This window comes from Euprymna scolopes, chromosome 10 (genome assembly GCF_053919585.1).
Source record: "Euprymna scolopes isolate OS-2025 chromosome 10, ASM5391958v1, whole genome shotgun sequence".
NCBI classification, from domain to species: domain Eukaryota; kingdom Metazoa; phylum Mollusca; class Cephalopoda; order Sepiida; family Sepiolidae; genus Euprymna; species Euprymna scolopes.
Window position 1 is genome coordinate 120131219 of NC_136491.1, and position 23179 is coordinate 120154397.

Consider the following 23179-nt stretch of genomic DNA (forward strand, 5'->3'; position numbering starts at 1 on the left):
CATACATTACAAGAGCTTTTCGTTATTCTTAATTTATTTTCAGCATATAATATGTTGAATTCAACCATGTGGTCACATCTTGAATGAGTTTGTTTTTCCAAATTAAGCTAATCCTGTATTTCAGTTAATTTATTAACTGCTAATAGAAAGCGATTAAAGTGAGAAACTGTATTTCTATTATATGTAATGGTTTTCTACGCAGCCTGAGTTACAATGCATGATAGTTATTCTAAATCACATTCTCTGACATCAACAACCATATTTGTTCCTGAATCCCACAAGACTAAGAAAACTTTATTGAATATTTTATACTCATCCAGAACATTGTGCAATTCTTCACTTATTCTTGCACCTGTGTGCGCACCAGGGAATGGAACACCTCTAAGCACAGCTCTGCACTGTTCAAAGTCATTTGAAAGCCAATGACCTGTCAAACTCAGAAAGGAAGCTTTATCTGTTGTTCCTATCCAAATGTCTGTAGTTCATAAAATGCTGCTAATTTCAGTAAGAGACAGTTGAATTTTTTTTAACTTTATAAATATATTGAAAATTATTTTAGAGTGAAGTACTTATTTGAGAGAATGCTGTAATTTGAACAAAGCCTATTAAAACCAATGTTAGATGTTACAGAATATGGTTGACTATCAACAGCAATCATTTCTCTTATCAGATAATGGATCTCTTGTGACCCGTGATCATTAGTATTCCAACTTTCTTTTTAACCAATATTGGTTCTATAGTAGTTTGGTGTTTTGCTGGAGGCTCGTAGTTGCTGCCACTTGTTCCTGGAATTTTTGCCCCTAAATATTCATTGTGCTTCCTTCTTTTATCTGCAATTTTTGCTTTTTTGAATTAACATTTCTAAGATGATTGAACATATTAGTCATTGTAAAATTTTTTGCCACCCTTTTATGTGATAGATTAACATAACTTGCAAGCAGCTGTATTCTCATTCTTGGGATTGACATCAAAATACTCCCAGCAGAAACTGGTTGCCATAATGGTTGAAGGTTGTTGTCAATATTTACTTAATTTTTTACATATTTAAATTACTTATGTCTGATATCTAATTAGTAATTTATCTAATTAATATATACATTATCTAAACCAGGAAAATAAAAATATATACATAATGGTAGCAAGAGTTCAAGAATGAGGAACAAGAGTATGACTGATGTAGAATGCTTTATTTTTGGTTCGCACATCGTTACAATTTACTGTACAATTCCTCAACATAAAAACTGAAAGATGAAGTAATAATTTTCTTTAACAGTGATTTAAAGTAAAAAAAATAATAATATTAATTCTATAGGAAAAGAAAGGAGGGGAATTTTCCATATGCTTACTTCTGTTTGCCTTTAATTCGGTGCAGTTGTAAAAGTTTACATGTTAACAGCACGTTATGCTTGTTATTTGATAATATGGTGTAGACGATGCATGTTTCTTCGATAAATTTTCAATGGCAAGCAAAAAGAGGGAGTTAACTTATCTTCGTTTCCAATATAATTAATATTAGTATCATTTATGACAACAAAATTTGCTGATAAATCGGCATGAGAAAACCTATTAATTGGCTGATTATCAAATACCGATTAATCGATAATCGGCCTATTTGATAATCGGTACATCTCTAGTATTATCAAATTAATCGGTAATCGGCCAATTTAATAATCGGTATATCCCTAATATATATACCCCACGCATCCTACGAACACCCTCGCATATATGAACATACATGCATATACACATGCACACTACCACATATGCTTCTTCACGTACCCATGCATACACAGGATATATGCACACATACGTTTACAGACGTACGTACATATACACCTGAAGATTGATAAGCAGATGTAGGTGATAAGCTAAGTGGAATCTCTTCACCAAAAGCTTGGACTTATAGATTTATTATGGTTCTAGGTGCGAGACAGGGTCAAAGGACACGCTGTTTGTCTGGATTGTCTACACGCACGCACGCACGCACGCCCCCTCCCTCACACGTGTTTATTTATTTTTTTAATTGCTTACTGTAGATTCTAGTGTCTTTCGTTAATTGATATATATACATATATAATGTAAAAGAAAATAAATAAATAAAGAAGGACAAATAAATAAATAAAATAAAATAACTAAATAAATAAACGAAGAATATTCTTTTTTATGTTAATTTTCATTTCCTTAATTTCTTCCTATTTTTGTTCAAACATACAAAAATATTCGGACTGTTCTTCTTCTTTCTTTTCCCACACACATGCACACTCCTACACATACATACATACATACATACATACATACATACATACATACATACATAAAGTGGCAGATATAGAGGAAAGCATTGTTTCTAAAAATCACAAAAATTGGAAGCTCAATACGCCGGTTAGAGAAGTCAGAGGTTAATAACATTTAATATTGAAAATAAAACTGAAAGTTAGATATATTGCAATGCTTAAACAAGGAGTTAAATAATAGTAAAAACAACAGCAACAACAATAATAATAATAGTAATAATAATAGTAATAATAATAATAATAATAATAATAATAGTAATGATAGTAGTAGTAGTAGTAGTAGTAGTAGTAGTAGTAGTAGTAGTAGTAGTAGTAGTAGTAGTAGTAGTAGAGTTAATGCCGTATATCTTCAGAGTAGATAACTATAGTATATAGGATTTGTTAGGGGGAATGGTAACGCACACATGTCTATACCTGTGCATTTGTGTGCACGCATATACGTGCTCGGAAAATGGAATTAAATATATGTTGAAAATTAAAATATGTGGAAGCTAAAAAAAAAGGTATTAAGGAAACAAAACTAACTCCTAGTGGGGAATGCTAAGCTGTTCTCCAACCGTGCATACTCACTCTGTCCTGTGTCCTCTGGGAAAATGTCTTTGGTTGGTTTAGATTTTATGAAAAGAATACTCATTTAGCGGTCCTAAATCTTTATTGACACCAGGTCTCAGAATAAGTTTCTTTTCATGTTGTTTTCTTTTTCGCCCTGTCCGAAAGTTGGAGGCTGTAAGTATGCATTTCATGTTGTCTATGCTGTGGTCTGGGAGGGTGTAGTGCATTGCTATTGTGTGCTGTGTGGAGTTTTCCCTAATTGTTTGTTTGTGGTTGTTGAATCGTAAGCGTTACCCTTTGTGCATCTGGTGCAATATATTATGCAGGTAAGCAGGGGATGGAGTTTAAGTTGAGTGTTTGTGCCTGAAGGTGTAGATATGTCGTTAGTATTAATGTATTTGCACACTTAGCACCTGGGTTTGCTGCATGTTTTGTTTCCTTGAGGTGCGAAAGTGTTGTGTATTTTTGTGGATGTTAGTAATCACCGCAGATTCGGGGCTGTTTTTTTGTACTGAGTGGACGCGTGTTGAGGGTGGGGTCATGCTGCAGTTGTCTGAATACCTGTTTAAGGGGTTTGTGAAGTTTGTTGGTGTTATTGTTGTAATCAAATACCATTGGTACTTTTAGGAATGACATGTTGCATTTGTATGTAAGTAAATTTAGCCTGCTTCTATGTTCTATTTTCCTAATTGATTCTTTAATTATTCCTATGAAGGAAGTAGTTGGCTAGAATTCCTACTTGTTTTTCGTACTCAATCGGGTTTGAGCAGATTCGTTTGACACGTAGGCACTGGCTGTATATAATAGATTTTTTTATGTTGATAGGGTAGCAACTATTAAAATTAAGGTAACCGTGACCATCGGTGGATTTGGTGTAAAGTGATGTGGTGATGTAATTGTTTGTGATGTTTACTAAAACGTCTGAAAATGGGATGTGTGTGGTGGAATGTTCTGTCGTGAATTTTATGCTGTTGTGACAGCTGTTTATGTGTTGATAGAAGTCCATCAATGCCTCTTCACCATGTGGCCAAATAAGGAAGATGTCATCTATGTACCTATAATAGTGTAGTGGTTTTAGGTGGTAAGTGGAATGTATTTCTGTTCAAATATGTACATGTATATGTTGGCATAACTGGGAGCCATTTTAGTTCCCATGGCTGTGCCTTTTATTTGTAGATAGTGTTGGTTGTTGAATGTGAAGTTGTTGTGTGTTAAGATGAATTGTATCTTCCACCTTTGCGAGAGAGAGCCTGGGTGAAGAAACTCGTGCCCAAGATGAATTTTATAATGCTGCATATGTCATTAATATTTCTTTCTTATGTGGAATGTTGGAATAGAGTGAAGACACATCCATAGTCACAAGAATTGCATTGTTTGGTCCCTATCCTATTTAAAATTTGTAGATAGTGTGTGGTGTCCTTAAGGTAACTGGGGATGTTTGACAGCAGTGGGTTGAGAATGTTGTCTATATACCCCGAGATGTATTCTGCGAGGGTTCCAATACTCGAAACGATGAATCGGCCAGGAGGTACTATTCTGAGGGCCTTAGCTATGCTATGCGGTATGTTTCTGAGGTTTCGTCAACTGGTGCCTCAGTGTTTACTGTGTTACCGAGTGGGAGGTGCGTGAGTATGTCGCTAACTATTTCGGGGCGTTTATGGAGTTTGGGGATAGTGTAGAAGACAGGTGGGTTAGGGTGGTCTGGCACTAATTTTTCAATCGTGATTCTTGTGCTGTGGTCTAGATTACTAATTAGATTACTAATTTCGGATTTGAATGCGATGGTGGAGTCAGTGGGGAGTAATTTGTAGAATCCCTTGTTTGCTAGTTGTGTGTCTATTTCTGTTATGTAATCGTTAGTGTTCGTGATGGTGATTGCCCCACCCTTGCCTGCTGGTTTTATGCTTATGAGGTGATTGTTTTGTAATGATTGTATTGCTCGATGTTCATCCTTTCTTACATTATAATTGGTGTTTTTGTGAAGGTTTTTTACGATGAACTTGTCTAGATGTTTTTTGACTGCGATATTGTGTGTGTCTATGCTTCGGTTGCGTCCACTGGGGGGGGGGTCCAATATATATATATATATATATATATATATATATATATATCTGAGGCTAATGAATAAGAATGGAGTTGTAAGTTTTGGTTTTAATTCTAGCTGATGGCACCCAAGTCATATAATCCCATATTAGGTCCAATATAATAATCGATAGAGAATTGTTACTACAATAATAAATATCATATTTAAGTATATCTTACGACCGGGAAACGCCAAGCTAGCATATATATATATATATATATATATATATATATATATATATATATATATATATATATATATATATATATAAGGATCAAATAATACTAGCAATTGTCGGCGTTTTTACTATTTCAGGGTCTGGTAAACAGAATGGACTCAATGAACTTGGTGTAGATATTGTGCCAATAAAAGACTGCAAATCAATGTGGGATCGTGTCGATGTGGAAGTACTTGATCAACAGGTGTGTGTCGGATATGGTGATACAGGTGCTTGCTACGTAAGTAAATAAAACAATGTTATTTTCTTTTTTTCTCTTAATTCAGATTTATTATCATATCATCACTATCATATTTATAAGTGTATTTTTGACATTTTCTGTTATTAAGTTGTGCAGTAAATCTAATAATAGAGAAATGTAAAGGCAAGTAAGCAATAGTGCAATATGGTTAACAATGTAAGAATGGCTGAAAAATAAAATCAAATTTACAAAACATAACTTTTACTAGTTTTTACACTTTTTGTAAGTGTTTCTAATTTCAGAATTTGTATAATTGCATCGGAGGCTTAAAAACAAACGGTCAACCACATGAGGGCGAAATATTCGATATAGTGCAAAGTATTCTGTAATAAAGATGAACTTTCAGTAAGTTAAAAATATACAGGTCGATCGAAAATTAAGTTTTCGATAATTAGTGACAGTTATTAGTTGCTATTTTGTCTAATTTTTTTTATTTCTCTGTTGTTAAACACTCGAATGCGAACTTTCACATCAAGTAAATTATGAAAGTCGTCTTGAATCCCTATTTTTACAAGAGGAAACGATACAAAATCTGAAAAACAAGTTATAAAAACTGAGAGCAGATCGATAGAAGATTAAATAAAGTTATTTGTTGTAAATTTTAGTTTGTTTCCTCATATTTTACGTTGTTAACTATAATGTATCCTTGTCGGGAATTTTGTGCTTAAGAATAATACAGAATGAAAACAACACTAGCGAATAAATACTGGGAACTCAAGGAAAGCGGACATTCGGCGGTAGTCGAATGGAAAATAATAAGACAAGCTACCACGTGTAGGGACCTAGACGACCCATGTAGATTATGCCTTCATGAAAAATGTGCTATCCTGTATTTTAAAGAACCCCAACATCTATTAAACTATAGAAGAGAAATAGCAAACAACTGTGTTCATAAGATATAATTTACTCTAGGATAGCGATACAAAATAGTTTTAAAGCTAACAAAAACAATAGAAAATAAACAAATAAATAAATTAAATAAACATGAATATGCATAAACGATCACACATATGTATGTATATATATATATGTATATATATGTGTGCATATATGTATGTACACATATATATATATTTATATATAAACTAACATTAAAAAAAAGAAAAAACACTAACCTAGATTTAAAACAGATCAAGAAACTAAATAGAGCACACACAAAGGAACAGGTCAACCAGAGGTCAAATAGGCCTTTGTCCGATAAGTGCATGCTCATTGGTTGATAGGAAGGGCGCGGTGGATACTAGAAAGCTGATTGGCTAACTAAAATCTCAATAGAAGATGCACATATAAAAACGACAAACAACCACAGAATTCGCACATAAGCCTGAAGAGTCCTAGAGTGGATGAAACGCGGAATATTCAGTGTAGCTTAATCGTCATATACATTTTATAACTTACTAACTAACTCTACCTACGTATTGAGCACTTTTGAAGTAAATACTTAAAGTTTACACATAAATCTATACTTTCGTATATTAATTTTATGTGAGTAAATTTAGTTATATATATATATATATATATATATATATATATATATATATATATATACATATATATATATACATCCCGTATTTTTAATCTGTGCTTTTTGTTATTTCTAAACAAATTTATTTATGAATATGTAATTTTGAAGACAAATTTAATAAAAGCAGTTTAGCTGTGTTATTAAAGTGTAAATAAAGTTTAATAAAATTCTAAATTGATATGCTCAGGAAGTTAATATTTTAATATTTCTCTCCCTATATTTTTTTTAGGATGGGATTAAATATGTATATATTCATATCTTCATATTAATATTTGTAAATTACATTTTTTTAAATATTAAATTTTTTATAATTTTCATAACTTTTTCATTTTTTGTGTGATTTTTTTGATAAATATTGAAAAACGTAACATGCGGCCGCAGCCAAGATTGAACTCACTCCACGAGTTTGAAGTGTAATTCAAATCTTACCTGCAGCTGAATACTTGATTCTTCGCTCGTGCTATCAAGGGTATTTTTATCATGACCCAATCAATAGATGTGTTGCCTACAACGGCTTAATAGAGGCCCATCTACCCTCTAGAGAAGGATAGACCGCGCTAGTTTCCCAACCTGGTATTTTACCTCACGGTTCATACAGCACCTCGCCTTCCCAAATAATCACCCATCTGGTATTAGTCATGCTCGACGTTGCTTAACTTCGGTGATCTGGCGAGAACCGGTGTGTCAATGTGATTGTGCCGCATATATGCATTCTGAAAAAAAGTTATATATGATAATGTTTTAATAATTTATGTATATGTATATACTTTTTTTTTATTTTAGCGACATATAAATGCTTAAAGCAAATAAAAAGTATATCTTGTTCTACTTCAGTATTAAGCACTCTTGTTAAAAATTCACCTCTGGAAAATACTCACCTGGGCTAAAATTATATATGTATATATATATATATATATATATATATATATATATATATATATATATATATAAAAAAATTCTGTAAATTTTTATTTTGCATCATTTTATTTTCTTCATATGTTGATGCTCTTTCTTGAATATTGAAAAAATTTTCAGGATAGGATTGAATCTGTATATTTATATCTTTATAATAATATTTGTAAATTACTGTTTCAAATATATGTGTGTGTGTGTGTGTGTGTGTGTGTGTGTGTGTGTGTGTGTGTGTGTGTACAAGGTTGTGTGTACGGAAAATCCTTAGAATGCTGGAAGACAATTGAACGTCAAAGCAAAAATAATAACTGAAATTTCAAAGGCCATTTGGTAATAAAAAAATAATGTTTAATGCAGCAACTGCCAATGACCTCAAAGCAAAAAATAAAATTGAGATTCCACAATGCAATTTAAAACAATGAGAATGAAGCTGGCGGTCAATAAACGTCATATAGGCTTGGAATCGATTGTCAGAAGAAAGAGAACTAAGATGTTAAAGTTCACGAGCGATGACATAACAAGCAGTTGAATTTAGGAGAAGTTTATTTTTTGTTTTGGTGAGCAGAGTTTAAGCCAATCAGCGAATTCAAGTTTGGGTGTCTTCCTCCTATGAAAACCCGTCATCCTCTCCAATGATCGGATGGATCGTAGTTCGCCACTAAAATCACAATAAAAAGTTGTTATATTTTTATAAAATAAGGTGTTGTCATTCTTCCGAAGACAGCATGATAGAACACACACATGCGCACACAAATCTATATATATATAAATAAATGACAAAAAATCTATATTCCGAATTTCAAGATGATGACCATCTTACCGTTTATTTCCTAAAGTACGTTAAAATGCACAATTCTGGACAGCACCTGTTTCATGGCGCAGAATCATTCATGTAACTATTATATTAACTTTTCAATTTATTTCGCCCTTAACTCATCAGAAGAAAAAGACTATGGATACCCAGTGTAAGGGTGGTTGCACATGAAATTTTTTTGTGACAAGAGCTGGAAACAATGTCGAGATAAGCAGAAAGCACATACAGCGCCTAGAATTCCGAAATGGTCACCCAACTGCTTTCTGTAGCACCAGTTTTCAAAAATTCTGGCGAAAGAACTGACCCAGTAAATTATCACCCTATTAGTCTTCTCCCACTTTTCACCAAAATATTTGAGTTCATAATTAACAAAGCTCTAGTCCATCATCTTACAGATGTTAAACTTCTGACCGACCAATAATATGGATTAAGGCAAGCCCGTTCCACAACAGGCATCCTAACTGTAATCTCTGAACGTATATACCATTCACTGGATAAAGCAGGGGAGGGTAGAGCGGGAGCTCTAGATATATCTAAGGCTTTTGACAAGGTATGGCATGAAGGTCTTCTCAGGAAAATCAGATCATACGGTATCACTGGAAGAATACTTAACATAATTAAATCCTTCTTAGATAAGAGAAAAATCCAGGTTGTCCTCGATGGTCGTACATCTAAACAATATGATATAAATGCATGAGTGACTCAGGGGTCTATCTTTAGACCTCTATTATTCCTAATATTCATAAATGACCTCCCTGACAAAATTGTCTGTGAGATGGGTATATATACTGATGACACCACACTCTATAACAGACACGACAGGAAAACAAATGAGCACATATCTAAAGAAATGGCAGAAACACTAGAGAATGATCTCCAATCTGTAGTGGAATGGGGACAAAAATGGATGGTCACATTCAATTCATCCAAGACTAAACTTGTTTCCTTCAATAACTACAAGAAACCTTCTCTACCACCAATAGCAATGGCCAAAGACTCTTTATCTGAAAGTACATCTTTCAAACTCCTCAGCCTAACGTTCACAGGAAACATGAGTTGGAACAATTACATTGAGAGCATCGTCAGGACCGCTGTGAAGAAGGTAGGTTCTGTCTATCATGCTAGAAAGCTACTAACCAATAGCAATGACCAAAGACTCTTTATCTGAAAGTACATCTTTCAAACTCCTCAGCCTAACGTTCACAGGAAACATGAGTTGGAACAATTACATTGAGAGCATCGTCAGAACCGCTGTGAAGAAGGTAAGTTCTCTCTACCATGCTAGAAAGCTACTAACGCCCGAAAGTATCCTGTACCTCTCTATAAGGCCACCATTCGCCCATGTATGGAATATTTTTTTTTATTTTTTACATGGAGGTTACAACTTATCAAGGCTCGGAAGCCACTTGCGGATACAGAAATCGATGGGATAGTGTTGTAGTAATCGTTAGTATTGGAGATTTGATAAAGTGTCTTACTTAAGGGGGCGATTCCTTAGGAATTTGTTTATGTTGGACTTAAAGACATCCAAGTTGTAGTCAGGTGGGAAACAAGCAGAGTTCCACAGGCATGAACTTCTAAGAAAGAAGCTTTGTTCATTTTTTTTTTCTTTTTTACATGGAGTTCACCACTTATTAAGACCCACTGGCCACTCAGGGATAAGGGTTATTGTGTGTACAGTAATCAAAGGGATAGTGTAGCAATAGTATTGGAGAAATTGTGAGGTGTCATTACTTAGGGGGGCGGTTCATCAGGAATTTGTTTGTATTGGACTTGAAGACATCCAGGTTGAAGTCGGGAGGGAAACAGGCAAGCGGAACAGAGTTCCACAGGCGTACAGTTCTAAGAAAGAAGCTTTGTTCATGGTATCTACGTTTTGATTTAGGCACAGATAGGGAGTGGGGAAAATTATTGACGGTGGTTTCAGCTAGTCGGGTGTTTTTTGAAAAAGATTGGCGAGGGGGAACCAGAGAATGGAGCTCAGATGAGCACCTGCCATGGAAATAACGATAGAACAATGACAGGCTCACTACGTCTCTTCTGTGGGAAAGAGGTTGCAGGGTAGAGAAAAGGGCACCCCCCACCAAGCCACGGAGTCTATTTTGTACTCTGTCAAGGCAAGATAGGCTGTTTTTAGCAGCCCCCGCCCAGATGTGGCAGCAGTACTCCATCTTTGGACATACTTGGCTCTTATATAGATAGAGAATTGCATCATTAGTGAGATATCTTCTGGAGCGGTAGAAGGATCCCACCATTTTCCCAGCAACCTTGGCCACAGACTTGATGTATGTGTTCCATTTAAGATCAGGTGTAAAAGTCAAACCCAGGAGCTTATCAAAGCCTGGGGCCTCCCTTAGACGAGAGCCATCCATTTCAATTGATGCCAGATGGGGATCAGAGCGTTTATCATGTAGAGATAGGAGCTTGGTCTTAGATGTATTAAAGGTAACCAGCCACCTCTTTCCCTACTGTACCACGCGCTCAAGATCAGAGGAGAGAGAATCAGAGAGAACTTTGTCATTTACGACCTTTGATGTGTTGCCATAGATGGTCGTTTCATCAGCATAGATGTCAACGAATGATTTAAGTATGTGTTTGGGAAGATCATTGATGTAGATCAGGAAGAGAATTGGGCCCAGGATGGACCCCTGAGGGACTGCAGCATTAATACTGTGAGCCTCTGATTTTTGCCCATCAACAACTACTCTTATGAGCCTATCGGAGAGAAATGATTTAATGATTGACAAAACATTTCCAGTGATACCGTAGCTGGAAATCTTGTGAAGTAGGCCCTTATGCCATACCTTATTGAAGGCCTTTGATATGTCAAGAGCAATTGCCCTAGAAAGGAAGCCTTTATCGAGAGATTCACTCATCTTATGAGATATAACCGTTAGCACATCTGCTGTAAATCTAGCAGAATGGAAACCATATTGCATGTACCTAAGAAGGTTATTTCTACTGAGGTGGTTGACTACTTCTCTATTTAATATGAATTCCAGCAGCTTACTCATGACACACAGGAGGGGGATGATTTATTAAATACAGGGCATACTGATGAGGTTTTCCAGGGTGTTGGAAAGCATTTCTCCTTAAGGCAACGCTTAAACAGTTTTGTAAGTATGGAGACAAGTTCTGGTTGAAGATTTTTCAATACTATAATTGGAATGACGTCTGGGCCAGTTGCTTTACTGGAATCAAGGTTCTTGATTAGCTTGGCGATCTCATGCACAGATATTTATATGTTGCATAGCCTGTTGTCTGTTATAGGTGGAAATATGGGGAGTTGATGGCCTTCATTGCATAGGGTAGAATAAGCTGCAAAGTTCTTGGAAAATATTTTGGCCTTGTCTGATGCTGACGAGATGACCTCAGGTCCATTGATGATGGTTGGGATAGAACGCACGCTTCTGATCAGGATCCTGTTTGCAATTTCTAAAACTGGTGGGAACCAAGCTGCTGCTCAGTTACTTTGGATTTAACAGAGTGAGCATATAGCTCTCTTGCATTTTTATTACTCTTTTACAGTGGTTGCTGGCAATCCTAAAAGCAGCTTTAGCCTCAGTACATCTATTACGTTGGTAGCAATGGAAAAAGTGATTTCTGCGTGTGATGGCTGCAGCACATTTTGGGGAGAACCATGGCTGGCTGTTAGGTTTTTGTTGGAATTTTTTGGATGGTATGAATCGGTCTATACCTACAATTTACCATTCAGTCAGGTCCGATACTATAGAGGACACATCCTTTTTAAACATGGAATGTAGAGGTAGATCAGATATGAATGTACGGTTTGGGCTGGTGCATCTACTACTAGTCTCTCGCTCCTAGACAAGGTTCAAAAGAGAGTCGCCAACCTGATATGTCCTGAACTGTCATCAAAGCTTCAGCCTCTGTCCCATCGACGAAATGTAGCATCCCTCTGCCTGTTCTACAAGTACTTTAACGGTGAATGGTCCGACAAATCGCAAGCACTTGTACCCCCTCGACATAAATACCCCTGACAAACCCAACAAGCAGTTAAATCCGACCCCTTCTCAGTAGAGAACCGCTAGACTTTAGAATTCCCTTCCAGGTTCCTGCTTTCCCAACTGTATTGACATGCAGAAGTTCAAGTGTAACGTGAACCGACATTTTGCTGCTACACTCCCCACATAGTACCCCTGTAGCTTACGTCCCTGATAGTAGCCCCCTACATCAAAGTGGCAATGTGCCTTGTTTGGGGTGAAAATGTAATTTAAAAAAAAAACTAGCCTGGCTCAACGTTGCTTAACTTTGGTGATCTGTCGAGAACCTGTGTGTCAACGTGATTATGCTGGATATATATATATATTTTTTGGACACTTTGAAAAAAGTACTTCAAGGTGGTTACTAGTGCCAAAAACTTTTGAGATTGTAATTACGCAGTTGAGGAGTGAAAATCCACTACTAGTGTAATCATTTTTTTAGTTTGGCTTTGATAATTTTAGTTTTTTGTGATTTTTGTGAAAAACTATGTTAATTAAGAGCTATGTTCATGCATATGTTGCTGTATGCAAATTTTCAGCTTGCACACTTAGCTATCATTATTAGAATCAATTATCTGTTCTATTCTACTAGCAAAACTATCAAGTTTAATGAGGTAAAATGCATTCAAAAGAAGTCGTTTGTTTGGCATGGAAGAAGCGGGAAGATGTCCTCAGCATCAGAAGGATCGCCATGGATTTGAAGCTGTCAAAATCAACGGTCGAATACATGCTGAAGACAAATTCCGAGCGGAAAAAGAAGAGAGGGCGGAAAAGATCAATTGGCAAGAGGACTGAAAGGAGAATGAAGAGGATTGTGACACGGCTTTTGACATCTGGAGAAAAAGTTACAAGAAAAGCGAAGGAGAAATGTGAATTGGATGAAAACCTCCGAACAGTACAAAGAACGCTGCATAAGATTGGTTTGAAGTATGCAAAGGCTAAGAAGAAAATTACACTAACAAAGAAACACAAAGGGGCAAGACTGTAGAGTGCTAAAAGGTGGTTAACAAACTATGTTGACTTTAAGGAGGTTATATTTACTGATGAGAGGCGTTTCAAGTTTGGTGGGCCCGATGGATGGTGTACTTGGTCGAGAAGTGTTGAGCCTGTTGTAATGAACAAAAGACAGATGGGAGGAGGAGGAGTTATGGTTTAGGGTATGATCTTTGCTAATGGAAATATATGGTTGAAAGGACGACAGAACAGCGAAAGCTACAAACAGTTGCGGGACGAGAATGCCAAAGCCCTACCAAGGATAAGAAGAGAGATCGGGAATGATTTCGTTCTACAGCAAGACAATTACAGCATCTATGTGTCAAAATGCATGAAAGAATGGATGGCTAAAATGAATATGACTACTTTGGGATGGCCTGCAAAAAGTTCAGATCTAAATTTAATGGAAAATGTTTGGGAAATGTTTGCGCAACTTTTCTATGATTGACCTGAAATAACGAAAGAGGCTCAACTATGGGAACGAATACTAGATGCCAAAAAACAACTAATAGAAACACGTAGAGATGTTACTGTGCATATGTTTGATCATTATGAAGAGAGATTGATAAAAGTTATTGAGAAGAAAGGTGACATTACAGACTGTGGAGAAATGCGTGACTTACCTGGATAGACCACGTGCGGGTCGGTCACCGAAAATAAATAAAAAGAAAGAAAAGAAACGGTCAAGACTCGTATTTATAGAGTAGTGATCACGTGAGTTAGGAGAATATGCAAATAGAGGTGAACGATTTTGCCATATAAAAAGCCTGTGTTGTTAAGAGGAGGAGAAGACTGTTGGCAGAAGTCAGTGCTGTCAGACGTGCTTTAGAGTTTTGTTATTATATGCTGTGCTCGATTGTTGGGAGAGAGAGAAGAGGAGGAACCAAGAATACATTCTGCAGATACTTGATTTTGTGTTGGTTTTAAGCTATTTCGGCGTTTGGTGTGCGGTGACTAACAATGGACAGATTCGACATTCGCTTAATACCCGAGTTCGACGGATCTACCACTGGACCGGCTGTCATCGAATGGATTGAAAAGGCAGAGAAAATCTGTAAACTGTGCAAAATTAAAGAACCAGCCACAGTTATCCCTTTGAGGCTAACCGGAGGGGCCTATGCAGTCTACCAACAACTCGGGGATGAACCAGACTGGGATGAAATCAAGCAGAGCCTGTATACAGCGTTTGGTACAGATCCATTTGTTGCATGGCAACAGTTCACAAGCCGGACACTTCAACCCAAGGAAACAGTCGACGTGTACCTAGCCGACCTGCGAAAATTATCTGTACCGTTTGGTGGGGTCAACGATAAAATATTAAGCTGTGCTTTTTTGGTAGGCCTACCCGAGGAGGTCAGTAAACTGTTGCGGGCATCATCAAGAATCGATGAATTGTCAACTGATGAGTTATTGGCCCGAGCTCGAAACATCTGTAAGGAACAGGAACCAATTGCAGCAGCAGCTCGTTTTCGACATGGAGGCAATGTGGACTCTCTTCCAGATAGTAATAAGCATGCCACCCCAGTGTGCTATAAATGTGGGGAGGCCAATCATTTTGCTAAAGAGTGCCGGAGTGATAGGAGAGGTGTATATCCACAATCAAAGAGACCAGTGCAATGCTATCGCTGCAATAAGTTTGGGCACATATCTCACAACTGTTCGGGAAACGAAGTTGGGGGCAAGGTACTATCGCTACCCTTGCCCCCTGCCAACCAATAAACACAGGATTGCCTGTCATTAGCGTTAAACTTGATGATGTGCAGTGTTCAGCACTTATAGACACGGGGTGTTCCCGGTCTATAGTTAGTGCCTATTGCTGTCCGGTGTGGCGGAGGAACCCAGTCGGCGTTATGACCATCAATGGCTTATCACGGGTATGTTGTGGTGAAGGGACAGTCACAATCTGTACTGAGAAGGGTGACACAGCTAAAGTTGACGTTCTGGTGATGCAGGAGAAACCCCTTGGGTACGACATGTTGCTTGGAATTGATGCAATACAAGCACTAGGAGGCGTTACAATCACAGCAGCTAGAGGTATCAGGCTTGGAGAAGGGAAAGACGTCTGTGCAGCCATGTCGATTGAAGAAAAGGACTTCTGTGCTACATTTGATGACAATGAAAGGGTGTGGACTGCAAAGTGGAAATGGGCTATGGGCCAGGAACCAGATCGGCTGTGCAACACGATTCCAGAGTATGCAGTTTCTACCAAGAATAGGGCCGCATATGAAGAAGAACTTCAGATGTGGATTGACAATGGTTGGTTAATACCATACCCACAGGAACGTCTGGGACCACCCAAGGGATTAATTCCGCTCATGGCTGTTGAACAACCTACCAAAGAAAAAATTCGTCCCGTAATGGATTACCGAGAGTTGAATCGGCATGTTGATGCGTTTACCGGAAACGCAGATGTGTGCGCTGCTAAACTGAGAGAGTGGCGTCAAAAAGGGAGCAATGTAGCACTTCTGGATCTAAAGAGGGCCTACCTGCAGATACGTGTCCATGAGTCATTATGGCCGTTTCAGACAGTACTACTCAAGGGAAAACTATATTGTTTGACACGTTTGGGTTTTGGCCTAAACGTAGCACCCTTGATTATGACAACCATTATTAAAACTGTTTTGATGCAGAATGAGACCACAGCAAAAGCTGCTTCAGCCTACATAGATGACATCTATGTTAATGAGGACATAATGTCTGCGGATGCAGTTCGAATAAAACTGAAAGCGTTTGGGTTAATAAGCAAAGACCCTAAGCGCCTAAAGGATGGAGTGCCCGTGCTAGGCCTCGAGGTCTGGGAGGAGGGCAATACGTTGCGATGGAAGCGAGGGAGCCCACTTCCAAAGTTACCCAATGTATTAACAAGACGTACTGTGTTTTCTATCTGTGGTAAATTGGTAGGACATCTACCTGTCTGTGGATGGCTCCGATCGGCAACAGGAGTGGTGAAAAGACGAGTGACTACAGTAACAAAAGGATGGGACGATGTTGCGGATGATGATTCTCTCCAACAAATGATGGCTGAAATGTTGTCCAGAGTGCATAGGAATGACCCTGCCCGGGGTGAGTGGCAAGTGTCTGGAAACGAACTAAATGCATGGGTTGACGCAAGTTCGTTGGCTACAGGTGTCGTGTTGGAGCAACTAGATGTTGTTGTGGAAGATGCATGCTGGCTTCGTCCGAAAAATGATGCCCAACATATAAATTTGGCAGAACTTGATGCCACGTTAAAAGGTCTTAATCTCGCATTGCAATGGCAGACTAATGTTGTGCATCTCCACACTGACTCATTGTGTGTTTACCATTGGTTAACCGACACCTTGACTGGAAAGGCTCGAGTTAAGACTAGAGCTGCAAGTGAAATGCTAGTACGAAGGAGACTAGCAATAATTAAGCGTCTAGTTGACGAATACAGCTTGCAGGTAGACATTACGTTAGTCTCGTCGATGCAGAATTTGGCTGATAGCTTGACTCGAGTACCAAAGAGGTGGATCGATGCAATGAGGCAGGGATCCGATCTTCAACAACAAACATGCGCGACTGTAACGGATCAATTAACACCTGACCAGATCCGTATGATACACCAGCAGATTGGACATCCTGGAATTCAGAGGACTGCATATTTTGTCCGAAGAGTATGCCCTGCAACTACAAAAGCATCAGTGAAAGCAGCCATACGTTCGTGTGAAGAGTGTCAGAGAATTGATCCGGCACCATCCCAATGGCAAAAAGGGAAGCTTGAGGTTGAGGGCAACTGGCAGCGAGTAGGGATGGACATAACACATTATGGGGACAAACATTTTTTGACCATGACAGATTGTGGCCCGACGCGTTTCACAATATGGCGCCTGTTGACACGACAGGATGCAGCCAGCATTATACAACAGTTGAGAGCCGTCTTTTTTGAACGTGGTGCCCCGATTGAAATTCTGACTGATAATGCCGCCACATTTCGATGTCAAGAATTTCAGAAATTCGTGCACGAATGGGGGATTAAAATGCATTATCGGTGTGCATATTATCCCGAGGGTAATGGTATAGCAGAACGGTGTCACCGCACCATCAAAAGAATTGCAGCCAGGATGCAGTGCTCTATTCCAGAAGCTGTGTACTGGTATAATATAACACCCAAGGACAATGCAACACCAGCAACTGCACCAGCCAATGGGATTTACCAATATGAACAGCGTGTGAAAGGAGTTGATGCCATACCATCAGTGGTGAGTGTTGTCAATACACCATATCAGGTGGGAGACCTTGTTTGGATAAAACCCCTGAATGCTGGGTGCACTACGAAATTTTTCCGGGGAAAAATAGACGAAATCATAAGTCCTCAGACCATGTTGATTGGTGACATACCACGTCACGTAAAACATATCCGCCCTTGTTATACCTCTTCCGATTCTGAGGACGATGAGGAGGATCACACACCGTTCAGAGATAATCCTGATCACTTACTGCCCCTTCAGGTGAGCATAGAAACACCACCAACAGAACCAGACGAGGGAATGATGGGACATACTGATGACAATAGTGAGGAGAGCGATGGACACAAGGAAGTAATGCCTCATCGAAATACTCGACAGAGACGAATACTGCCCACCCCCCGTGATTGCGAAACCCCGCGAGAAGGGATGATGGAGCACACCGAGGAGATGACGCCTCCGATTCTTCGGAGAAGTACCCGACAAAGACGGATACTGCCCCCCTGCCCTGATTGTGAGACACCGCCTATGGAACCACGAGACGGGATAATGGAACAGACTGGTAGTAATGATGGTGGTAATGAAGAAAACAGCAATGAGGAAATGCTGCCCCCGATTCTTCGAAGGAGTACCCGCCAACGACGATTGCCCGCATGTCCTGTTTGTGATCATGAGATCAGGGGGGAGTGTGGAGAAATGCGTGACTTACCTGGATAGACCACGTGCGGGTCGGTCACCGAAAATAAATAAAAAGAAAGAAAAGAAACGGTCAAGACTCGTATTTATAGAGTAGTGATCACGTGAGTTAGGAGAATATGCAAATAGAGGTGAACGATTTTGCCATATAAAAAGCCTGTGTTGTTAAGAGGAGGAGCAGACTGTTGGCAGAAGTCAGTGCTGTCAGACGTGCTTTAGAGTTTTGTTATTATATGCTGTGCTCGATTGTTGGGAGAGAGAGAAGAGGAGGAACCAAGAATACATTCTGCAGATACTTAACTTTGGTTGGTTTTACGGTTTTTCAACGATGTCTGAAAAATAATGTCGCGTGTGTTTTGAAAAAATGATGAAAATTAAATATTTTTTCTTACCTAATCGATTTTCTTCCATTTTTATTACAGGTATTGTCTTTATATGTTTATGCTATTCTATTGAAGGAATTTCGTCCCTTTATGGTACTCGGAAAATCGAATACTAAAGTCCGAAAAATATTGTCGGACCCTTGTGTGTGTGTATATATATATATATATATATATATATATATATATATATATATATATATATATATATATATAAAGGGCGGTCAATTGGTATCTAAATGATAATTTAAAGTTTTTAAAATGATTTTTGAATTACAACCCATTAAAATTAAAAGATAAAAAATATTTGAATTTATAAACATAATCATAACATATTTGATTATTCTCTATTGGACATAGTAAAAAACACACGTGGTAAATGAGAGCGTTAATAATAATTAAATTTTCCTGACTATTCATGTGTGTAAGTATTTATTACGTCTAGTATTGAGAATAATAAGGAAATCGTGCATAAATAAGCTTATATATAACAATGTAGTCGTAATATATAAAAATGCAATTTTTAATCTTTCCGTTCGTAACAAATGCAGCGTTTTCATTGGATAATCATCTTTGTTTATTGTCAAATGAAAATAAACAGTGAATCTCGCGAAATGTCTGCTACTGAAAGAATTATCGGGTCAGATAGAATATGTAGTTGATAGAATCGATTAGAATTATTTTTATGTAAAGAATACTGAGTGAAAATGTACTGACGAGGTAGAATCAAATATCGATTTTTCAAGTGCACTGCTATTGCAGTTTGACTTTTCTTTACATATGGGATATATTAAATGTATTCTTATGATTCATTCTTTTCTAGGGCGATTCTGGTGGTCCATTGATGTGTGAAGTAAACGGTTCTTACTACCTTGGAGGCGTCATGTCATGGCTTATCAATAACTGCTCAGCGAAAGGTTTTCCGAATGTATTTTCTCGCGTACAGAGTTACCTGGATTGGATCCATCATAACATCAATTACTACCACTGGTGGCGCTACAGTTAAATCATGAAGACATGAATTCTCGTGCAGAGAAGAGAATACTTGTTCATATCTGTGAATACGAAAAGCAATCGATCGAGAAAATGAGAACATTTTTATTGATCTATTGTTTGAAGGAAAAGTTTAAAAAGAAAGTATAACTATTTGATTTCGTTGTTAAAAATGTTGTTATAAAGAAGTCGTGAATTTTAGGGGAAACAAGGAATAAATTGTACAAATTACGAAAGTTTAATGGGAATATCGGATTTGAGCTTAACTCTCAAAACATCTTAATGGAAATAGAACGCTTTAACGTTTTAATGCTTTCAATGTTGTTTAGAAAAGTTTTAGATTGGAATGACGACGATGACTATGAACTGAAAACCTGGGTATGACAAGTTCGGTCTCAATTCGTTCCACAGAAACAATTATCAAATTTATGCTTAACTGTCAAAGCATATAAATGACGCTTTAACATTTTGATCCTTTCAATGTTAGTATAAAGGTTAAGTTGGGAATGACGGTGACTAAGTACTTAACGACATGAACTGAACACCTGGGTATGTTACGTTTATATCCAATTCGTTTCACAGAAACGCTTTCATCAAACTAACACTTGATCTCGTGTCTAACATCCTGGAAAGAAGGGAAATAAAATAGAAGTTAAGATTTAAAACTTATTATTATAAACCTTAAGCATTAAAAACAATTTAATGGAGATATAAAGCAGTGACAAGAAGAGAGAGGTGACAATCTAATGACCATATGTGTTCAGATTGAGGGGGGCATTCAAGCATATTCAAACGATTTCTCTTTTTGATAATATTTCTTTTTACGAGAACTTATGTTTAAGTCTTTTGGGGCATATAATCAAGATGGGCCCGGGCATCATCGAGTTAACATAAGACTATTGCACCTCATCGATATAAAGCATTTTAATGTGAATATAAACCTTAAGCTTTAAAACATTTTAATACGAATATGAAACTTAAGTTTTAGATTATTTTAATGGGAATATAACACTTAAGCTTGAAAATATTTTAATGGGAATATAAAACTTAAGCTTGAAAACATTTTAATAGTAATATGGAACTTTTAGACATTTAAATGGGAATATAAAGCTGAAGCTTTAAGACATTTTAATGGGAATAAGGAGTGCATGCGTTAAAATATTTTTAATGGGAATATAATACCTAGCATTTATATCCCCATTAAAACATTAATGGTAATATAAATGTTAAGTTCTATAATAACAATAAAATGTTTTTGGTTTTATATTTTTGTTTAATCTTGAGGTGCGTGACGTCATTATCATCACGGCTGTTTAAACATTTATAACAACGAAATAAAAATAGTTATACGTTGAGACTTTAAATGGAAAGTCAATATATGAATACAAAAAATAAGAGAAAACGACACAAAACTGAAAGTGAAATATGACAGTTCAAAATAAATACTTTGATATTCTTATCTATCAGGCAAAAATAGGTATCGAATACAAAAATTATGGAAAATTATCGAAAGTAGAAATTTTGCAATTAGTACGAACACATTTACTTGCTTTTCTCTCCTGCTCTCTATTTTAAAGACGTAAAATGCATTCGTGCTAATGAAGAATCGGAAATAACCGATAAAGCTGATTGACATTTTCAATTAAAATTCTAATCAGTAATTTTCCGTAATCTTTTGTGTATATCTATCTATCTATCTATCTATTGTCTGATACGTAAATTTATCAAAGATTTTTGATCATTCATTTTAAACCGCCGTATTTCCCCTGTGTATGTCTACCTACAAGCACGCCCTTTTTCTCTCAACTGATTCAGAATGTGACGTTTAACCCAGTAACCATTGTTTTCTGATTCGCATCATCAGTCGGCATTCCCTGTTGTGAAAAACTCTATGAAAAGCTGGCGGAGAAGTATTATTTCAGCAGCGCCATAACTGCCTCATATCTTTTAATTTGTGTCTCCTTACTCGTATCAAAGTAAAAACGGAAAAAGAAAGAAAAAACAGTTACTTCACAAGATCCAATCATTCTCTCTTATATTAAACCTGGAAATTTATTTTCCTAATAAAACATAATTTATTGAAAAATTGCTAAACTTTTCATTAAAACAAGAATAAACGTAGAATAGATTTGAGGCTACAGGTCCTGCTATAACAAAGCCGTTTACCGGGAAGAGTAACTTGGTTTCTCTATACCGTGGAGACAACGGTTATTACGTCCTTGGCATGATAACCAGCTCCCGGGTGTTAAACACGATAAAATGATAGGTACATCCCCTCTATATCAAGGGGTTGGTACGACGTATGTTACGTTTGCTTGGCAGGTTTTCTCTTCAAGTTATCGGCGTCATTACTGGTACGACTTTTTTTCCATAGAATTAATTCTCTCCGTAGAAGGTGCTTTGGTACTGGAATTGAACACTGTATAAAATAAGCGAACAACGAATGTTTTTATAAAAATATTTTTTTTATATAAACATTTAAAGAATCACTTCAAGAACTCAAGAGTTGAGATACCATACAACTATCACCCGTCAAGCCGCACTTCTCAACATTTTATGACCCCCGCTAACACCGGCCAAGTTCCAATTGCTTGGGACCGAGCCCCAGTTCGAACTTTTTTGTGACCGACTCGAACAAAGTCTAAGTTCAAACTGAATTACAAATCTTCTTTCGTGGCGAAAGATAAGAGAGAGGGGGATAAGGGAATGGCATGAATACATGTATTGTTATTAAATTTGGGCGGATTGTTCTGAGTTGTAATCTTTACGAAACCGATGTCAGTCAGCATTGATTTGACCTTTTTTAACCCGACTACATTCGATTTTTGTTAACAACTGTCAGTCTGTGTCAAGTGAAGGGTTGCCGCATTCAACATGTTTTCCATGACCCTTTTTTCAACTATACATGCCTCCCTCTGAGGACAAGAAAAGTTGGGTAGAAAGTTTTTAAATGTGAGGAGCTCTTTGTCATCGTACCACACTGTAATGAATAAGTTAATATTGGGTTATGCTTGAAAAGGTTTTATTCTACTAAGAACTACGCAGGAAACGAGTCTCCGCGAGAACAATGGCTGTCTAAAAGAAAAAATGAACAAGAAGTAATTTGTTCGAGGAAAACTACATAGTACCCCTGTAGATTTGATCCCAAATAATGCCTTAATGCCTCGTTTGTGATGAATTAACATATATATATATATATATATATATATATATATATATATATATATATATATATATATATATATATAT

At 37.1% G+C, this 23179-nt stretch overlaps 1 protein-coding gene across 1 annotated transcript in view; it reads left to right on the forward strand.

Moving 5' to 3' along the window:
• Positions 1–22318, forward strand: part of LOC145286247 (uncharacterized) — a 153227-nt gene extending 130909 nt beyond the window's left edge. The window contains exons 5-6 of the mRNA XM_080135067.1: positions 5245–5387; positions 19761–22318. Coding sequence (XP_079991193.1) covers positions 5245–5387; positions 19761–19943 — 326 coding nt within the window. The 3' untranslated portion in view covers positions 19944–22318. The remainder of the gene's footprint in view (positions 1–5244; positions 5388–19760) is intronic.
• Positions 22319–23179: the final 861 nt, after the last annotated feature.